The sequence below is a fragment of the Lissotriton vulgaris genome, chromosome 3_1, assembly GCF_964263255.1.
Source record: "Lissotriton vulgaris chromosome 3_1, aLisVul1.2, whole genome shotgun sequence".
Classification (NCBI taxonomy): domain Eukaryota; kingdom Metazoa; phylum Chordata; class Amphibia; order Caudata; family Salamandridae; genus Lissotriton; species Lissotriton vulgaris.
Genome location: NC_141689.1, coordinates 368,862,001 through 368,884,576, shown reverse-complemented (window position 1 = coordinate 368,884,576; position 22,576 = coordinate 368,862,001). Strand labels below are relative to the sequence as shown.

General features: G+C 41.3%; 1 protein-coding gene across 3 annotated transcripts in view; it reads right to left on the bottom strand.

The window, feature by feature from the left end:
- The window catches only part of FBXO4 (F-box protein 4), a 164,179-nt gene that overhangs the window by 121,863 nt on the left and 19,740 nt on the right, over positions 1-22,576 (bottom strand). For 2 of the 3 annotated variants that reach the window (XM_086960588.1, XM_086960590.1), the window contains exon 2: positions 11,461-11,696. In XM_086960588.1, coding sequence (XP_086816714.1) covers positions 11,461-11,696 — 236 coding nt within the window. The remainder of the gene's footprint in view (positions 1-11,460; positions 11,697-22,576) is intronic. The other variant, XM_086960589.1, reaches the window with a different exon arrangement.

Genomic DNA, 22,576 nt, shown 5'->3' with positions numbered 1-22,576 from the left:
GGCACAGAAACATTTCCAGACAATTTCAGTTCATGGATCAATTTAGGACTAGGACAGTGCTAACTTTTAGATTCATATTTATCTCTCCCCATTACTCAAATCCTGCACAAATTCACCTTGAGTTTGACCTAGCTGACCAAGAGCTGTAAAATAATGGTGCTGTGGTAAAATACTGATTCACTATGAGAAGAGCAGACCCAAATAGCTTCAGAGGCATCCTATGCAAAGAATTCAAGATTCTTACCCTACAAGGAAAACCACCAGGACATCCAACTATAGTAAACTTTATAAAAGAGTTGAAAATAGTCAATTCATGTGTTTGAAAATGGTTTATTAGTAGTAGTGATAATTATTACTTACCACTAGTAATAAGGTCACAAACACAATAAAAGGTTCAGACAAGGGCTCCAGAAATTACTCCCTGGCTCAACCTTTGGTAGCTGACAACGCAGAAGCAGGCGTAACTTAGGAGACAGGTGTGTAAAGTATTTAAAACCACCCTCTTTTCACTATACGTTAATGGGGTGGTGGAATATCTCCAGCAAGAACCAGCCGACGCTCCTTGTCTCGGGGGAGTGCGGATTCCAACCCTACTTTTTGCGGACGATACGCTCTTGATTTCCAAGACTCCGCAAGGCCTCCAGAAGTTGCTAACCCGTTTCCAGAACTTATGCATTTCAAGGGGCTTGGTAATCAACGTGGATAAAACCAAGTTTTTAATTCTAAACCCTCCAAGGAAACTGGGCCGCCCACCTATTCTCAACTCTGTTCCCTTGGAGAAAGTATCCGAATTTGATTACCTTGGAATACGGATTACGGATAGCATGAACTGGTCACCTCACATTGCCAAGATGGTCTTGAACCACAAGAGAGTAGGAGGTGCCCTGCTGAGGGAATTCCGGGCATCACCGAGGAGGTCGCTTGCCCCAGCAATTGACATTTACAAGGCTAAGGGAGTAACATCAGCCTTGTATGGGGCAGAGCTGTGGGGGCATTGCTGCCTAGATTCCCTGGCAACAGCAGAGAGTAAGCTTTTGAAATCTTTAATCGCCCTCCCTCCGAGCACTCCAACAGTGCCTGTGCTGTTGGACACAGGCTGTAAGAATATCAAAGACCAAGCCCGGCTTCGTCCGCTCCTTCTATGGGCACGTATCTGGAGGGGTGAAGAGCTAAAATCATATGCTGAAGGGTTGGCTGAGATAATGAGCCTGGGCGGTTGGGCGAAGATTAAGTGGTTGAGAGACACCAAAAAGCTTTTGGAGGAACTTGGGCTGGGGGACTGTTGGTCATCAAGAACGGCTCCACCAAAAGATGTTCTGAAAATATTATACTGGAACTGGGTTGCGGATCAGCTAGTTATAAATTCTAGTCATTGTAAATCTACAGTTGCCTTTTTAACAATAAAAGATGTAGTAGTTTACGAACCTTACCTGGACCTAATTACCCTTCCAGCTGATCGAGCACTGTATTTCAAATTCAGAGTGGGCTCCCTTCCAGTTGGGGCCCAGGTGTCAAAGTGGAAATCAGGTGCCCACACGTCACCCTTTTGTGCCCGTTGTACCACTAGGACAGAGTCTATACCGCATATCCTGTTCGAATGACCGGACCATGCTAAACCCAGGAGTTTTTGGCTCAAACCCCTTTGTTGCAATATGGGTACGCGTAGTTATCTGGTAGCCCTTCGCATCCTAATGACGGACACTTCCCCCCCCATTGTTTGTGGTGTAGCCAAATTTTTAAAGCATTTCTGGCTAATTCGTTGCAAGAGATTGTCAATAGCGGTTTAATTCGTTTTTAGCTAAATTATTCTGGCATCATATGGCTTTTTATCTTTCTTAAATGTACATTCAATATTGCTTCTTAAAAATGTTTCTTCCAGTTTTGTAAATGCTGTGTTCTGTGTACGCTTTCAAGATATCTTGCATATCGAATAAAAGCTTCAACTAACCAATACATTAAATACGCAAGACACAACACAATAAAAATCCAAATTCAATTTATAGAAAGAGATTATATTTTTATGAACAAATATCCAATTTAGGGAACCAGGGAAATGATTTATTAAAGGATAAACATTTTCTAAGGGCTTAAAAACATATAGTGAATCAATGAATGAATGAATGAATGAATGAATGAATGAATGAATGAAATTTGGATTTATAGAGCGCAACTAAACCCATAGGCATCAAGGCGCTGAGAGATGGTACAGCTGTCTGATCAGAGGAGGGCAAGGGCAGGTTACAGGTATGCTTCTTGAAAGAGCCAGGTCTTGAGTGCTTTGCGGAAAAGGGCATGGGAAGCAAGACACTTAAGGTCATCAGGGAGCGTGTTCCAGAGTCTGGGTGCGAGGAAGCGGAAGGCCTTTCGGCCCCATCTGGCCTTGGATACTCAGGGGGACAACCAACAGATTTTTGTTCGAGGAGCGAAGAGCCCTACCGGGGACATAGTGGGACACAAGTGAACGAATGTCTTTGGGCCCAGTCCCGTTCAGGGCACGATGCGTAAGGCAGAGAGCCTTAAAGTTTATCCTAGCCTGCATGGGAAGTCAATGCAGGTTCTTCCTGATGGCAGAGCCCGATGAGTATTTGGGGCATCCACGACAAACCGGGCCGCTGCATTTTGCAGGCGTTGGGCGAAACCGTTGTTAATGCCTAGATTGTTGTTAATGCCTCCTACGCCGATGACACCCAATTGGTACTGGCTATCAAAGGGGACGGGGAGGAAGTGGCCAATCGATTCACGAGAGGAATGAGGGCAATAGGTGACTGGATGGCCACGAATTGTCTGAAACTCAATTCAGAAAAAACTGAAGTGGTCATCTTCGGTCACCTGTCCCCGGGCTGGTCACCTGTCTGGTGGCCACCATCTTTCGGTCCCCCGCAGAGTCCAGCTAGCAAAGTGAGAAATCTAGGCGTCATCTTCGATGCTGGCCTCAATTTTATGGCACATGCGAATAAAACTGCGGCTTCAGCTCATATGAAATTGAGAATGATTAGGAAAATACTACCTTTCCTACCGAACACGGCCGGGAAAACACTGGTCAGCTCACTAGTCCTGTCCTCCTTGGACTATTGTAACGCTCTATTCTTAAATGCCCAAGTCCGAATGACAAATAAGATGCAGTCAATCCAAAATGCAGCCGCACGAATGCTGGCTGGGATCCCCAAGTTCGCACCAGTTACAAACATCATTAGGGATCTCCATTGGCTCCCGATACGCAGCCGTATCAAATTCAAATCGCTGTGTATTGTTTACAAGTCACTCAATAATCAAGGTCCCCACTTTCTCAAACAGAATCTTCTCCATCATGTCCCAACCCGATCTCTTCGTTCCTCTATTCAGAACCTCTTGGCTGTGCCTCGCACTAGAACAGTCACCTGGGGCGACAGGCGTTTCCTGGTTGCCGCCCCCAGACTCTGGAACACCCTTCCTGCACATATCCGAGCAAGTCCCTCCCTGTTCACATTCCGCAAACAGCTAAAGACGTGGTTATTTGACCAATAGCCTTGTATATCTTCTTTACCCCAGTTGCTGATCCATCCCTTAATTAGCGCCGAGACGCCCACGGGTATTCGCTGCGCTCTACAAATGTCAATAAATAAATAAATAAATAAATATAGTGCATTGCAGTAGTCTAGCCTGAAGGCTATAAGAGCCACCGCGACCTGCTTGCGTGCTTCTAGGGAGAGATAGTGGGTGATTTTTCTTAAAATCCCTAGGGCACCACAGCAGGTAGAAACTGTCCTGCTAATTTGTTTGTCAAGAGAAAGAGTGGTGTCCAGAATAACACCCAGGTTGCGGGCAGAGGAGGATGGCGTAGGGCAAGCGCCAAGAGCAGAGGGCCACCAGTCCATCGACCAGGTCTCGTATTTGCCTCCAAAATTACGGACATCAGTTTTCTCCCCATTCAGCTTAAGGAAGTTCTTAACCATCCAGCCGGCGACCGCCTCCATACAGTTTTTAAAGTATAGAGCTGTTATGTTCACAGATTGTGATATGGAGACCATGATCTGTGTGTCGCCGGCGTAGGAGAGAACTTCTAGCCCAAAAGATCTTACAAGCCTGGCGAGTGGGGCCACGTAGACGTTAAAAAGCGTCTGGCTCAAGGAGGAGCCCTGGGGGACCCCACACTTCACAGGCTTGATTGGCGAGATGAAATCGCCCAGCTTGACCCTTTGCTTCCGTTGGTCAAGGAAGGATGTAAGAAGGCTGAGTGCAGGGCCCTCAACTCCCAGCTTACTGAGGCGGCTAGCAAGAATAGTTGGAGACAGAGTGTCGAAAGCTGCCGTTAGGTCTAACAGCACCAGTAGAGTGGTCTGGCCACTGTCGACCTTTGCCCGGATCCTGTCGACAACCACTGTAAGCGCCGACGTGCTGTGTGCCCTCCGAAAACCGTGCTGTGAGGGATCCAGGGAGCTGGAGCTATCAAGGAAGGCACTCAAATGATGGTTAAGGTGTGCCTCCAGGAGCTTAGCAGGGGCAGGGAGAAGGGAAATGGGGCGGAAGTTTTTTAGAATCCCGGGGTCCAGAGTAGGTTTTTCAGCAGGGCTTGACAATAGCCATTTTCCAGGTTAGGGGATAGACCCCTTCTGAAATAGCCAGATTCATTACCTCAACAAGGGGGGGCAAAATTACCTGCCTGCATTCTTTCAAGATTTTTAGGAGACAGGGGTCAAGCGGGGATCCGGACTTAAGCTTGTCCAGAAGCAAGCTAAGATGGTCAGGAGTGAGGAGGGGAAAATGGGTGAACCGACTGAGGGGATCGGTCACCTGATTCTCCAGAGTCACAGCGGGTGGGGCAGGGATCAAAGGATTGAGATTAAGGGCTTCCAAGTCTGTGTAAATATCCATGATCTTAGTATGGAAAAAGGTGGAAATCTGATCACACAGATCTTGGGAGGCTACTATAGGGTCAGGTGACTGAAGGAGGGATAGGGTGTCAACTATTTTGAAAGGTCCCTGGGGGAACTAAGTGAGGCAGTTAATTTGGAATAGTGTGCCTTCTTTTCTGCCAGCACTGCCGCTTTATAGCCCTTGAGGAGGGTTTTGTGTTTGTCCTTCTCTATAGGGTCCAGGTGTGACCTCCATAGTCTTTCTTGCTTCCTGCATCCCTGTCTAAGGGTCCTGAGGGAGTCTGAGAACTAGGGGGCCGAAGGCCGCTTCCTGGCAGAGTAGTGTTGCAAGGTCGGCGCAAGGGATTCAACGGCATCCGCCAGAGTATTAGAGAGGTCAAGAGCCGCAGGCATCCCTTGTTGGCAGGGGCTTAAGTTTGGACAGGAAGGGAGTAAGTGTACCATTGTTTATCTCCCTAAAATTCCTCCTCAGTTCCCACTTGTTGAGGTCCGGCTGGGGCCTAGTGGGGAGGGGAAGAATGAATTCAAGGGGAACGGCCAGGTGGTCCGACCAGGACAGAGGGAGGGGAGAACCAGTCTGGAGCCGGGGGTCATTGGTAAATACCCCATCCAGAGTGTGCCCAGCTGAGTGGGTCGGACTACCGACTAACTGCGTCAGCCCACAGGAAGCTAGGGAATCCAACAGATGGACGGTGTCGGGGGAGTTGGAATTTTCAAAATGGAAATTAAAGTCCCTAAGAATGGTTAGATTAGGTCTATCGATGTAAGGTACCAGGATCTTGAGAAGTCCATGATTAAAAGCAGCCCTGGGCCAGGGGGTCTGTCGATCAGAATCCCAGTAAAGGAGACCGTGGAGGAGGGGTTTAGGGTGAAATGCATAGCCTGGAGGGGATCAAGCGGAGAGGACAGGTAAAAGGTTCAGCATTTTATCGAGCTGTGGTATAATATCCCCAACCCCCCTCCCACACGACCTACTCTGTCCATTCTAGCCAGGGCATAGCCTTCAGGGATAGCATTTATTAAGTCCGGCTCTGAAGAGTCCGTGGCCCAAGTTTCAGTAATAAAGAACCAGGAAAGTTTTTTCTCTAAGATGAATTCCTTAAAGGTGATATTATTTTTAACTAACGAGCGGGTATTAATGAGGAAACTAGTGTGGGTAGAGGTGAGTGGAGCACCTGGCTTTATAGAGGAAGGCCGTTTATTGGCGGTATCCGAGATGTTTTGATGATTGACTATCTTGTTACAGCCGCAATCTAGGACGTTTACAAGCGTTTCCGGGGAGGAGGAATGATGGCAAGTCAGCCAAGGGGGGTTTGAGGGCTCGTAAAGAAGAGAGGATATATAGGGGTTCTCCTGAGGCAAGAGGGAGTGAGGGAGCAGCGTACCTGGCCCCTGGCGCCTCCTTGTCGCTGACGGGCGCAGACGAACTGGACTCTGGCGTGACTCCGGCACTGATACGGAGGTATGAACGTCTCCATAAAATACCTCTAGTGCAGAGTGTGATGCCTCCCAACCCAAAATGTCCGCTGCCGGAAGCCCGGGACCGAGGGACTCAGCACCTGACTCGGCTGAGTACCACTCGGAATGCGGGGGAAAGCAAGTGAGTAGGTGAGTTTAAAACTGCTAAAATAAAGCAGAGTGCAGGAAATGGTTTCCAAAGTGAATTAAAAGTAGGGGGGGGGAAGCGCCGCGATAAAATCCGCGAGCGAGGCCCAGCGTTAGCACATGTAAATCTGGCAACACAACACAACAGCAACCTCCCGGCTTCCGCCTCAACAGGAAAACAAACAGTGACATCTTGCGCCTGCCCGGGGGATAGTGCCACTTTGGGACATCTGGTCATGCTTGACCGGGACAAAGTCAAAGTGTGAGGCAGACTGCGACGGAGCTCTGGTCAGATACACTTAGCGGGAGGCCTGGCTCAAAATTTTACCTTCGGACTTAGAAACTTTTCTGGAAAATATTTCTCTCAACATAGAGCGTTCACCTCCAGCAGGCTAATTTCGATCCATCGTTGTCGGATAGCTACTCTGCAATGCCTTAGGTCAAATCCAGGAAGTCTGCAGCTCCGGAGCTTTCAGCAGGTTTAACCTGAAATTCTGGTCGCGGTTGAAAGTAGCTGGCTTGACTCGCGACGTCAAGTCGGTCAGCCTATGAAGCCTTTTCCAAAAGTTGCTCCAAACTTCTGGAACTACTTCCTGAAGTTCCTCTTGAGAGTTCAATGTATCCAAAACACAAACCCAAGGGTCTGGCATCTCCTAGATTGTCCTTGAGATGTCTGGACTACTATCTCCACAATTCACCTGGCCAAATCCTTAAAAGTCCACTAAAAACACTCCAGGATGGAGACTAGGGAATCTTGGTGGAAATGATGCAGGTAGGCTCGGTTAACCTAAAGCTTGGAGACAGTCCACTCCTTAATCCTTCTTGAAGAAAGGCAAAGTCCTTAGGGTTGTAGTAGCAGGTTGTGTGGCAGGTGCAGTCCATCAGAGTGCAGTCGTTTAGTTGCAGATCCAGATTCCAGCAGGGCAGTCCTTCTTGTAGTTTCAGGCAGCAGATCTCAGGAGCTATGCAGCTCTTCCATATTTATCAAGTTTCCAAGGCGTCAAAGCAGGGGGACAACACTGATCAATGAGATGCAGGGTGCCACCCAGGCGCATGACCACTTCCTCCAAAGTATGGCATATTGTTGTCCTAGAAAGCACTATTCTCTCAAAATCTAAAATGGAGAAAGTATCTCCAGAGGAGCTGGGTCAGGCTAACCCAAGCTACTTTTGCAGCTAATTTTCCTAAACACTCCCCTTCCAACCATCTCCCTTATCTAATTACAGGGGTGGCAGGGTGTGGAGGTCATCCTGTTCTGTCCTAAAGTGTCATTCGCCCTTTGAAGACCAGCTTGGCTACCCCTCACCCTCTTCCTGCCATCTGCTCTACAGTTTGTACTTATCTGCCCACAGAAAAGCCACTGTCTCTCCAGCAGGGCTTTTCACACCTCATTAGAGCAGCCTGGCCAGCAAAAACAGCTAAAAGGCTGGATGTTAGCTCACAGAAAAGAGGCTTAATAACTTTTTTGTGTCACAGTTATTGGTAATTATAAATCTACCAGTGGCAAGTTATTGGATTTATCTTAACTATTAATTTGATACCTAGAAGATTATTTTTAAGTGGCTCCAAAAAATGTTTATACTTAAATATTACACTGTTAGTCTAAGGTGCCATTCACTACAATCTGAAAAAATGAAATTGGCAGTTTTTCCCCTCAACAGGGCTTACAAAACATATTTTATAATGTCCCTGCCTAAAGTTACAACGCACCCTACCAATGGGGCATTAGGGGCGACATATGTACAAATAAGGTAGATTTATACTTTGGAAGTACCTTTAAATCGAAAGTTTAATTTATATATAATTTCAATTTAAAAGCAGCCTGCAAGGCAGGGCTGGCTTTTAAAATGACAGCCGGCACCACAGTTGGGCACACTCCAGTGCAAGAAATCTACTGAGTCGCTAAACCTCTCTGCCCTATTATTTACTAGACTTATATGTAGTTTGATTCCCCCTTACCTTCTTATATACTAGCGACTTATAGGAGTCTGTCATTGCCAGTTGTAATCATACCAAATTACCATGTACTTTTTACACAGAGCACAGGCCCTGGGTCTGGTCTGCAGAAACCCAGAGCACAATCAGTCAGGTACCAGCATCTAGTAGTCAAAATGTGGGCAAAGAGTGGGGACACACTGCAAACAGGTCCTGATGTCTCACACCAAGGGACCAAGAAAGCTCAGAATTAGCTTCAAAAGACGGTTGGAGAAATACATCTCAACCAAATCCCCAGTCAAAGACCTAGAAAAATACGCCACACAGAATAACTCTTTTCTGGTTAAAGAAAAGTATGCAATCAATCATTGTCCTCATATCATGCTGCTTTTTTTTAGGCAACTAAGGTTAAAATATGTGTGCTTCCGATTTGGAATTTTGATTTAGGAGAAATTACACATATACATAAACAACGGGAGAGGAGGGAAATTTTAGCATCTACTCTTTTTGCCCTTGGGGAATACTCAATTTACAAAAAAAAAAAAAGGATTGAAGCCAAAAGGTAAAGGGCTATCAACAAGAGTCACTCATGTTTTTTTTTAAAGAACCCTCCCTCACCAACCTAGTTGGTGACATGCTAAGACCAAGTCTGTCTCCTTGCGACCTTACAAGTCCTGTGATTAATTCCTTGTACATAGTATCTCGATCAGTCAGTTTACTAGTGCAATGCACTTGAGTTTTCCATGCATTTTTTAACGTACAGTTTAAACGCTTTTCCCATTTTATTAGTTCCCAGCAGGGATCCCACACGAGTACCCTTTCCTCTACCTTCACTTCCCTGGGAAGCACTCATATCACTTCGAGTAAGTACCTGAGAGAGGATTAGACTGTCAGTTTGCCTATATGCATATAATTCCAGTGTCCTAGCTGGTTATGGCCCCACGTGATTTACTCTATTATTATAATATCGGATTTTGTAGAACGCACAGCTACCCGTGGGTTTCCCGGCGCTAGGAGAACAGAAGTAATAGAAGGCAGACGGAGATGTAAGGAACAGATTACAGAGAGAACAGCCAGGTTTTCACTCCTTTGCGGAACTTAAGATAACATGTTTCAGACCGCAAAGGGATGGGAAGCGAGTTCCAGAGCGTGGGTGCCAGATAAGAAAAAGAGCGCCCACCAACTCTAGCACGCTTGAAACGGGGGACAGAGAATCTGCAGTGAGTGGAGGATCTAAGGGTGCGACAAGGACAATATTGTTGAACTAAAGTGGATAGGTAGTGAGGGGATTTTCCAGCTTTGATACGGTGCATAAAGCATAGTGCTTTAAATTTGGACCTGGATTCTATGCGCAGCCAATGCAGGCTACGCAGGGAAGAAGAGGCTGAAGAAGTTCTAGGCAAATTACAAAGTAGACGGTAGACTCTAATGTGTTATCAATCAACAGATGTCCCTGCATGGAGAGGTCACAGCTAACGGGGTTGAAAAGCCGTCGACCGAATTGATAGCGAACCATTTACCAGTCTCGATTATTATATCAGATGGCTGTGTTCAACTTGTACCAAACCAATGGTCGACTTTGTCATTATGGAAACCCGTTTTCAATGTCACAAAATTTTATGCACGGTGTTATGAGTTCCATGTTCACCTGGGGACACTACGCATCTATATTAAATACTACTTGAAATATCGATGTATATAAACATTCTGAATGTATAAGAATCACCCTGTATTTGATCTCACTTCTCTTTTCGACATCCTTCATAGTCCTATTCCTATTGCCATTGTGCATTGCAATATTATGTCTTCAAAAGCAGCAGTCCTTTTCCTTGAATAAAGGACATCTAGAGTAGCACCAGGTTGATTATGGTTTGCATGAAAACTACGTTGGAATGGTTGGCTCTGCGAGCATGAAGATCACCAGTGGTGATTTAATTAAAGATGTAAGACGCTTGAAAGTAAGTGGCTGCCTACAAAATACCTTTCAAAGTTTCACCATTAATCTGTCACAGGATCAACAACTACAACTGATCAATTTTTTAAAAATGCCTTTAAACAGCTTTGGTTGCTGCCAGCCTGCCTTAATTATGTGCAATGCTATTACTAAATAAGGTCCTATAGATTACAGAATCATTACTAAATAAGGTCCTATAGATTACAGAATCTTCAATAATTATAGTCTCAGCTTTAACATCCCTTTATGACATTCAGTTCTTTCTTATCTTGAGAAAAATCTTATCCCTGATAACCAACAAATTAGGTTGATCATAGAGGCACTGAGTCTGTTCTCACGTTCATGCAAATTATTGAGTAGGAGATAAAAAGGTAAGGGTGTCTTGTGGGGTACTGCACCTGCTTTTTCTTTGCTATTACTTTTGAATTACTATGTTTCAAAAAACTGCCACATGTTTATATACAAAGAAATAATAAAGGGGATGATGGATGGAGCGTTTGAGCAAATCAAACACTCACCTCCAGTCAACTGATCTGGGATTAATCCATCACCATTCTTTAGCTCACTCCACCACCCCAGTTCAGACATGGCCATATGCAAATCAGTTTCCCCCTGTGCCTCTTGGGAACAGTCCAGCCCGAACTGCCAAGCCATGTCTTCACTGGACTGGAAACAAGCATCCTGGGACCGGTTTCGGTTTCATAATCCTCATCAGCCAGGCTATCTTGAATCCAGTGGTAGAGTTAGCAAGGGACCCACGTCTGGGCATACCCTGCCAACTTAGGGCAAACAAAGCAATACCAACGGGGATGATGGACGGAGCATTCGAGCAAATTAAACACTCACCCCCAGTCAACTGATCTGGGTTCATATGCAGCATAGCACTTAAGTGGAAGAATGTAGGGCACATCAACTATTTTGTCTCAGACATGGAAGGTAAAATGTCAATCAATAAAACACGGGGGGCCATTTGAACACATCTTTGAAGCAAGAGGCTTAACAGAGGCGACACAGTAGAGGGTAAAAATATTTTTAACAACTATCTTTCTATATGGGAACAAGAAGCAGTTTTATGCATCTAATAGTGCAGCTTTAGAGAATTGACAAACTTACATTGTCATGTAATCAGGGGGTGTACCATCACTTGTCTCTGAACAGGAGGTTTTTAAAATATCTGCACTTGGTAATGAATGCCAGTCCACAGAAGACCAAGAGGGCAGATCTCGCAGGAGAAAATACCTCCACAACACTGGATCTCGGACCATCATGTACCAATAATGATTTGTACAACCCAATTGGCATAGGTCCCTGGGAGAAACAAATGACATGATATTCAGCTGCACATAAACCTGAAATAAAGTAAAAAAATAACCTTTTAGATATGTGATGGAAATATATACATTTTAACAGGTCACTAAAACTGAAAACATGGAATCATCAGATACGATCTTCGGAATGATCGGAGAACATTAGTCAATAATTACCAGTGTTCAATTATCAGAGCTCATACAATTATGTATCCAAAAATATTTTTTTATTTCAAATACTTCATATTTTAAAGAAAGAAAGGAAACATGGAAGTCAAAGGGACCTAGAGTACAGGTAACTTTTACTGGAACAATGGTCACTCTCAAAAGAAGTTATATCAAGCAATAGCACACATAAATACAATATCTATGTTTTGAGTTCCAAATGGAGATTTGTAATTTATTATTTAATCAAACAATATATGTAAATCTTAAAGGTGGGACAGTACGTCTTGGGAAATTAGTTTCCAAAGAGATCCTTGGGTTCCAACACAAACACCACTAGCTTCTTCACAATATCTCTCGCCAAGAAAGAACAACATTTGAAACACTTAAGAAGATGTCCTCTCGTCATAAAATCAGCAGACAAAGGAGGAGTATAGTCTTACAAAACAAGACATAAATGAGTATATACAAGAAACGTATAGTGAACTGTCAAATATAGAACTCCATATGAACTTAACAGAAAGTTGAAAGAGAAATCCAAGAGTGAATTTTACAAATGACTTCAGATACAAAGGAAACTGGGTATTTAAATCACAATTTATTTCTATTGCTGAATACAAAAAATCCTATTACTCCTGTTAGATATACACTGCCAGAAATTAATAAACACACCTATGCACCACCAGGCAGGCCTATAGTCTCTGTTGTGGCTCTATAATAAAAAACATTAGTCAATATGCAGATTTCATTATAAAAACCTTTGTACCATTCACTGCTACATAAGAGACTGTATTAACATCACTTAAGGTAAACCTTTTGTTTCAGCTCCCTCCTTCTTGGTTACTCACAATATTGAGTAACATTCCTCATCTTGAAGGTCTTTTTTTTAATCCAAAAGCTCCTTGACACTTGCACTCATCAAGTCCCCACACCTTTCATTTTTCCCTCTCTTAAGGCCAGCCATCCTTTTTTCCAATTTTATAATCAATTATATTTATAAATGAAGGGAATATTGACAGGAACCATTTTTTCTCCCAACTTTATGATTCTTAACATGGACAACCTAGAGACCCACTATTTTGCAACCTGTGAATTCATTCAGAGAGCATATTCATCTTTGGAAGAGATATATTGATGAAGGGTTCACAATATGATGAGTGAAAAGGTAAAGTTGCCTTCAAGGGGATTTATTTTAAATATATTTGGTAACTTAAATTAATTTTAGAAGGATGATTTAATAATCCTTATTATGAACCAATCAAGTGCTATTTAGCTTGTAATTCAATATAGATACTTTGTTTTATCAGGACACAACATACAAACAAAGACACAAGGTGTATTAGAAAAATATAGTTTTATCAAAAAATCATTGAGATAAGTGACTTCATATACAGATAAGTAAACAGATAAAAATTAGGTCTGTGGGTACACACATAAGTAAATTGCTACGTGACTCAACAGAACCTAAAAACTACCTATCCCCCAGCACATTGAATAAAACAAGACAGGGATAAAATGTACGGTCGACGTTTCGGTTTCCTAAGAGTCAATTGTAGAAACCATCCTCAGGACTGCTGTCAATTATGATCTGTATAGAGGTATTGTAATCTGAAATTAAAAATATTTACAGTTACAAGTCTACACTAACTATATTCACTACACCTTGGTGACAAAACAAAATATTAACGACATTTACAATACTGTGACACGGTGATCTATACAACATAGAGAACATTGTGAACCTAAAGTTCATTTTTTGATAACAGACATTTCAGTATTGACATATGTACATATTGTTTAACTTAAGCAAAGCCTTGTATAAATCAAGGAGTTGTTTCCACGCTTGGTCATTTATCCGCGAGTCATTGAGTAGACATACACAGGATTCATGATGCTAAAGCCTTGTTGCTTTTACTTGTGCAAAAGAAATAGCTTTGTAAATTATATATTTTCCAAAATCCTCTATTTCATCGAGGTTTGTAAGTACCTGAGTGGAACAATTCAGGGAATCCAGTTATTAATATCTTGTTCACAGTCTAAACATTCCAGTTTATAACATGGACCAAAGTAAAAGGCTGTCTAATAATAAATTTTTAGTAGACGATTTCTTCAAGTTATCATGCGGATGTTATATGAAACCATATTAAACACGTATCAATGGACAGTCGCTGATTACATATCACTATCACTGTAAGACTGAGATGGCAGGGAGAGAGGTACCTGAGATTAAATATCAAGGGAAGAGTATAAGATGACTCAATTTTAATTCAATTTTAATCCAAAAATAAAATAGTTTACCTATTCAGTGTATTCTGCACCTTCTTCGCATGAAATACGTATTGTAAGTTACACTTTGTTAAGTTGATTGACTGAAACATAAAGGATCAGAGATATTGAATCCGCCCATTCATAAGGCTGGTCAGAATGCCTATCACATAATTAAAAGATATACCTGCGAGTCGTTCAATATCTTGACTCAAAATCCGAACACAATCTATCGAGGATACACGCAAAGTCGTGTCTGATCTTCACACATATGGAACATAAATTCAACTAGCCATAGGACGATAGTCTAGAAGATATTAAATAGTGTCAAAAACGTCAGTGTCTCAATGGACCAAGAAAGTAATCGTTTGTAGCGTAGTTGGCGGTAGTAGTCTTACCTAGTTAAACTGGCACAGGCAGAATGCGGTGTACTCTTCTATAAAACCAATGTGGACGCAGAACAAAGTCAAACCTGATCGTATCACGTGAGAGAGATTAATTTCAGGACAGATTTTTGCCAATCCTGTAGCAGTAGTCTAGGGAATAATGAAAGAGGTATACGAGCGTCAGTGACACAATGGACGACCCGCAATTTAATCTACTTGGGAATTTGTCAGTTCAATCTTACCTAGTTACGGCAGCAGAGGCAGAGAGTAGCGCAGCGTCTAGTCGATTCAGGACGAGTGATAGCTGCAACACGCTCTACCATTTAAGGGCGGCGTTTGGAGATCGAAATAGGACTGCACTTGGCAGCCATATTGGACTAGTCAGGAATTTAAATACAACAGATGGTGTGTATGACGGTTTGCAAGTCAGATTAAATAAGCGCTACATATACATATAATGTAGCCAAGTGAGGGCCACTGGAAATTGTCGCATAAGTTTTAAAAGATTGAAAACATTGCGAAAAATTGAGATAATTTAGATATTTTAGGTAGATGGTCTGTAATTCGGATTTATTCATAGAACATCCGCATTTATACAGGTTGTTATAAGTATTCAACTAGCATCATAAAGAGACAAACATAGTGTACATTGATGATTAGGATCTTATAAATTGATAGAGACATATACAGACAATAATGTCTACATGTATTAATGTAAGGAATCCTATAAGCTCATTAGAATATACAGAGATAGTCAAACCTAGATGTATTATCTCCGGTAGTTCTAATAATAAATCAGTTGGTATAAAACATAGATAAGCTTATATAATTCAGAGATTCCATGGGGACATAGTGAGTTGTTCACGAGAGGCATGCTAAGGCATGCCATTCAGTTGCGGAATTCAAGCCTCTTTTGACAGTGTCAGTAAGGCAGATGAGTTTGCCTTCTCGTAGTGTCAGGATCCTGTCCATGTTATTTTGTCTCTTGTTTGGTTTTATCACTTCGAGAACCCACCATATCATATCTGTTTCCTTATGTCCTAGTTGCAAAAAATGCTCAACCAAGGGAGCAGTTTCTTTTCTGCAACGTATTCGCGACTGATGTTGTAGGATGCGCTTTTTTATTGGTTGAATTGTTTTACCCAAATAATGTAGCTGGCAGGGGCATTGAATGCAATAAACCACGTTTGTGGTATTGCAGTTTGAGAAATTTTTATTTGTGAATTGGACATTGTTAATTTTACAGGTTTTTACCGTCGTTGTAGTTGCACATGCTGCGCAATTGTTACATTTGAAGTGACCTACTACTGGACTAAGTTGCCTCATGTTATTCACGATATTTTCAACAGGAGTGTTATCATGGGCATGAATTAACCTGTCTTGTAAGTTAGTACCTCTTTTAAACGCAAAAAGGGGTTTCTGCATAAATTCAGGAAATGAATGAAGTAAATTCCATTGTCTTGATACAATTTTCTTAATTGCATTTGAATGTGTACCAAAGGTAGATACACAAACAATATTGGTTTTGTTTGTTCGACCTTTGACCGTTAGTAGAGTGTCACGGTCGTAATACCAGGCCCTTTTCATTGATTTCCTCAGTAGTTTACCAGGGTAGCCGCGCGAGTGTAGTTTGTCTTTTAGTTTGTTAGCTTCATAGAAATAGTCATCCTTGAATGTACAATTTCGTCGAAGACGAAGAAATTGTCCAAATGGTAGTCCATCTTTCAATGCTCGAGGGTGATGACTGGTATATTTTAGAAGTGTATTCCTCGCAGTTTTTTGGGTGAATAAGGTGGTAAAAAGTTGACTATTAGTATCAACCTTAATATTTATATCAAGGAATGGCATTTCCGCGTTATTATGTTCAAGGGTAAATTGAAGATTGATGTTCCTGGAATTTAACCATATATGAAAATCTTTCAATTGGTCAACAGTACCCTCCCAGACTAGAAAAACGTCATCTATATAACGTAGCCATTTCAAGATGTTCGAGAAAAATGGATTGGAGGAGTGCCAAATATGTTCATCTTCAAACTGTGCAACATAAATATTTGCTATATCCGGGGCAAAAACAGCACCCATGGCTACTCCTTTCTGTTGTTGGTAGAAGGAGTTCTGATATAGGAAACAGTTTTCACATAGAGGCAGTCTTGTACATTCTAAGATGAAAGCAGTAGAGACAGAGTGTGGCCTTGGTCTAGATTCCAAAAGTGTGTTGAGTATATCTAAAACTTCAGTTTGAGGGATGTTAGTATACAAGCTTTCTATATCCATAGAAACAAGTATGTTGGTTGTTGGATCAAATTGAAATTTTTCAACCTCATTTATTACTGCTGTAGTGTCTCTAATATAAGTAGAGCGTTCAACAGCGAATGGTCTAATAAAGAAATCTGCATACTGTGCCAGGGGTTTGAGGATTGAGTTACACCCCGACACAATCGGGCGGCCTGGTGGATTGTTTAAATCTTTATGCACCTTGGGGAGCATATAGATTACAGGTATAGTAGGTGTTTTATTGACTAGGAAAGAGGCCTCTTTCTCATTGAGCCAACCTCCCTCTAGACCTTTCGGGCTCAAAGTTGTAATTTCTGTGGTCAATCTTTTAGTCGGATTGCAGGTCAGTTTTGTATAGTGAGTTGGGACAGATAATTGTCTCAACATTTCATCATTGTATTTAGATTTTTGCCATAAGACTATCCCACCACCCTTGTCAGCTGGTTTAAGTATTGCATCTGGTAGCTTCTCAAGATTTTGTAGAGCTACTTGTTGTTCTTTGGGTAAGTTGGGCCTAAATTTACACGGAGTCTTAAAGAGATTTTCTATCTCTAGAAGTGTGGCATTTTCAAAGGTGATTATGTCTTTATTGACCATTGCATTAGGGGGGTAGAAGCTGGACGGATTTCAGAGTCCAGTGAAGCCAACAACAGAAAGGAGTAGCCATTGGTGCTGTTTTTGCCCCGGACATAACAAATATTTATGTTGCACAGTTTGAAGATGAACATATTTGGCACTCCTCTAATCCATTTTTCTCAAACATCTTGAAATGGCTACGTTATATAGATGACGTTTTTCTAGTCTGGGAGGGTACGGTTGACCAATTGAAAGATTTTCATATATGGTTAAATTCCAGGAACATCAATCTTCAATTTACCCTTGAACATAACGCGGAAATGCCATTCCTTGATATAAATATTAAGGTTGATACTAATAATCAACTTTTTACCACCTTATTCACCCAAAAAAACTGCGAGGAATACACTTCTAAAATATACCAGTCATCACCCTCGAGCATTGAAAGATGGACTACCATTTGGACAATTTCTTCGTCTTCGACGAAATTGTACATTCAAGATGACTATTTCTATGAAGCTAACAAACTAAAAGACAAACTACACTCGCGCGGCTACCCGGGTAAACTACTGAGGAAATCAATGAAAAGGGCCTGGTATTACGACCGTGACACTCTACTAACGGTCAAAGATCGAACAAACAAAACCAATATTGTTTTTGTATCTACCTTTGGTACACACTCAAATGCAATTAAGAAAATTGTATCAAGACAATGGAATTTACTTCATTCATTTCCTGAATTTATGCAGAAACCCCTTTTTGCGTTTAAAGAGGTACTAACTTACAAGACAGGTTAATTCATGCCCATGATAGCACTCCTGTTGAAAATATCGTGAATAACATGAGGCAACTTAGTCCAGTAGTAGGTCACTTCAAATGTAACAATTGCGCAGCATGTGCAACTACAACGACGGTAAAAACCTGTAAAATTAACAATGTCCAATTCACAAATAAAAATTTCTCAAACTGCAATACCACAAACGTGGTTTATTGCATTCAATGCCCCTGCCAGCTACATTATTTGGGTAAAACAATTCAACCAATAAAAAAGCGCATCCTACAACATCAGTCGCGAATACGTTGCAGAAAAGAAACTGCTCCCTTGGTTGAGAATTTTTTGCAACTAGGACATAAGAAAACTGATATGATATGGTGGGTTCTCGAAGTGATAAAACCAAACAAGAGACAAAATAACATGGACAGGATCCTGACACTACGAGAAGGCAAACTCATCTGCCTTACTGACACTGTCAAAAGAGGCTTGAATTCCGCAACTGAATGGCATGCCTTAGCATGCCTCTCGTGAACAACTCACTATGTCCCCATGGAATCTCTGAATTATATAAGCTTATCTATGTTTTATACCAACTGATTTATTATTAGAACTACCGGAGATAATACATCTAGGTTTGACTATCTCTGTATATTCTAATGAGCTTATAGCATTCCTTACATTAATACATGTAGACATTATTGTCTGTATATGTCTCTATGAATTTATAAGATCCTAGTCATCAATGTACACTATGTTTGTCTCTTTATGATGCTAGTTGAATACTTATAACAACCTGTATAAATGCGGATGTTCTATGAATAAATCCGAATGACAGACCATCTACCTAAATTATCTAAATTATCTCAATTTTTCGCAATGTTTTCAATCTTTTAAAACGTAAGCGACAATTTCCAGTGGCCCTCACTTGGCTACATTATATGTATATGTAGCGCTTATTTAATCTGACTTGCAAACCGACATACACACCATCTGTTGTATTTAAATTCCTGACTAGTCCAATATGGCTGCCAAGTGCAGTCCTATTTGGATCTCCAAACGCCGCCCTTAAATGGTAGAGAGTATTGCAGCTATCACTCGTCCTGAATCGACTAGACGCTGCGCTACTCTCTGCCACTGCTGCCGTAACTAGGTAAGATTGAACCGACGAATTACCAAGTAGATTAAATCGCGGTTCGTCCATTGTGTCACTGACGCTCGTATACCGCTTTCATTATTCACTAGACTACTGCTACAGGATTGGCAAATATCTGTCCTGAAATTAATCTCTCTCACGTGATACGATCGGGTTTGACTTTGTTCTGCGTCCACATTGGTTTTATAGAAGAGTACACCGCATTCTGCCTGTGCCAGTTTAACTAGGTAAGACTACTACCACCAACTGCGCTACAAACTATTACTTTCTTGGTCCATTGAGACACTGACGTTTTGACACCATTTAATATCTTCTAGACTATCGTCCTATGGCTAGTTGAATTTATGTTCCATATGTGTGAAGATCAGACACGACTTTGCGTGTATCCTCGATAGATTGTGTTCGGATTTTGAGTCAAGATATTGAACGACTCGCAGGTATGTCTTTTAATTATGTGATAGGCATTCTGACCAGCCTTATGAATGGGCGGATTCAATATCTCTGATCCTTTATGTTTCAGTCAATCAACTTAACAAAGTGTAACTTACAGTACGTATTTCATGCGAAGAAGGTGCAGAATACACTGAATATGTAAACTATTTTATTTTTGGATTAAAATTGAATTAAAATTGAGTCATCTTATACTCTTCCCTTGATATTTAATCTCAGGTACCTCTCTCCCTGCCATCTCAGTCTTACAGTGATAGTGAGGCTACTGTCAAGTGATATGTAATCAGCGACTGTCCATTGATACGTGTTTAATATGGTTTCATATAACATCCGCATGATAACTTGAAGACATCGACTACTAAAAATGTATTATTAGACAGCCTTTTACTTTGGTCCATGTTATAAACTGGGATGTTTAGACTGTGAACAAGATATTAATAACTTGATTCCCTGAATTGTTCCACTCAGGTACTTACAAACCATATAACATCCGCATGATAACTTGAAGAAATCGACTACTAAAAATGTATTATTAGACAGCCTTTTACTTTGGTCCATGTTATAAACTGGGATGTTTAGACTGTGAACAAGATATTAATAACTTGATTCCCTGAATTGTTCCACTCAGGTACTTACAAACCTCGATGAAATAGAGGATTTTGGAAAATATATAATTTACAAAGCTATTTCTTTTGCACAAGTAAAAGCAACAAGGCTTTAGCATCATGAATCCTGTGTATGTCTACTCAATGACTCGCGGATAAATGACCAAGCGTGGAAACAACTCCTTGATTCATACAAGGCTTTGCTTAAGTTAAACAATATGTACATATGTCAATACTGAAATGTCTGTTATCAAAAAATGAACTTTAGGTTCACAATGTTCTCTATGTTGTATAGATCACTGTGTCACTGTATTGTAAATGTCGTTAATATTTTGTTTTGTCACCAAGGTGTAATGAATATAGTTAGTGTAGACTTGTAACTGTAAATATTTTTAATTTCAGATTACAATACCTCTATACAGATCATAATTGACAGCAGTCCTGAGGATGGTTTCTACAATTGACTCTTATGAAACCGAAAAGTCGACCGTACATCTTATCCCTGTCTTGTTTTATTCAATGTGCTGGGGGATAGGTGGTGTTTAGGTTCGGTTGAGTCACGTAGCAATTTACTTATGTGTGTACCCACAGACCTAATTTTTATCTGTTTACTTATCTGTATATGAAGTCACTTATCTCGATGATTTTTTGATAAAACTATATTTTTCTAATACACCTTGTGTCTTTGTTTGTATGTTGTGTCCTGATAAAACTAAGTATCTATATTGAATTACAAGCTAAATAGCACTTGATTGGTTCATAATAAGGATTATTAATTCATCCTTCTAAAATCAATTTAAGTTACCAAATACGTTTAAAATAAATCCCCTTGAAGGCAACTTTACCTTTTCACTTTAATTACCCAAGCCCTCAAGGGTATTTTCGGGTCGCTCGCTCTTTGTAAATCAAGGGTTCATAATATGGCAATGTACACAATCACTTCTAAATACATGCCTTACTTCACTGCAAGGTGTTGACATTTAAGATGCACTATGAGGGGAAACATCCTTCACGACGCAACTCTTACCACGCAGTGCCTTTACAACGCAGGTTTTTCAACGCAAGTCATTACAACGAATTGCGCTGGGGGGGGCTGTAGGATAGGTAATAGTTTAATTTACTATCCAACACATTCTCTACTATCCACGGGGACTGGAGTTGGAATAGTAAATTAAACTATTCACTATCCAGCACCCCCCAACGCAAGTCGTTGTAACGACTTGCGTTGAAAAGCCTGCGTTGTAAAGGCATGCGTGGTAAAAGCATGCGTTGTAACAACGTACATCCCACTATGAGGCACCTGTGCTTGACTTTATAAGAAAATCCGATAATGAACATATATGATTTTCTTTCAGTGCCAACCAAAAGGAATCCCCTTTTATCGTATTCAAGTCACCATCCCAGATCACTCCAGGGCTTACTTCCTTATGGGCAAATTCTCGAGGTTATACGCAGTTGTAAAAATATATCGGAGTTTTTCAAGGAAGCTAAAGTATTACCTATCAAACTCTGGTCATTTTTTACATTTACATTTTTGGGTCGAGAGGTTACCCCCGATGACATGTAACCCAGTCTATGAAAAGAACCTGGCATTGTTCCTCAGATACCCTTGTGATACCGAAACAGAGACAACCATTGAATAGAATTGTTATTCTGTCCTGCACCAAATTTATACTATTTGTATAAAAATGAAACTTACATACCCTGACAGCAGGGGACTTTGAACTTGAGGCTCCGATGTTGGTCTTTAAAAGGGCAAGAATTTAAATAAAAATCTGTTTCAGACTGCCCTCCAGTACGCCAATAAATACCACACACTTACCAATCTATGGGTGTTAGAAGGTAGTCTAACACCCATACAAACGTTTTGCCTGCTAACTTCCTCTTTTTGCTGTATCTTTTTGTTGGCCTTAGTACTCTGAGCAATTTACAACTGCTGACCAGTGCTTGAGTGCACGTGCGTATCCCATAAACATGGTGACAATGGTGCATGCTCAATTTGCATATTTAGTTTACTTAACAGTGGTTTATAAAGTGGTATACCATATACCCGGAGACTGTAATCTAAATGCTACTAGTGGTCCTGCAGCACTGGTTGTAGCACCGACAAGCATAGCCTTTCAGACCTGCTAAGGCTTACCACTGTGCATGCAGTTTACTGCTACTTCGACTTGGCATTTAAAACCACTTGCCAAGCCTTAAACTCCCCTTTCATTACACATAGGCCACCTTTAAGGTAGGCCCTAGATACCCTTAAGGGCAGGGTGCCGTAT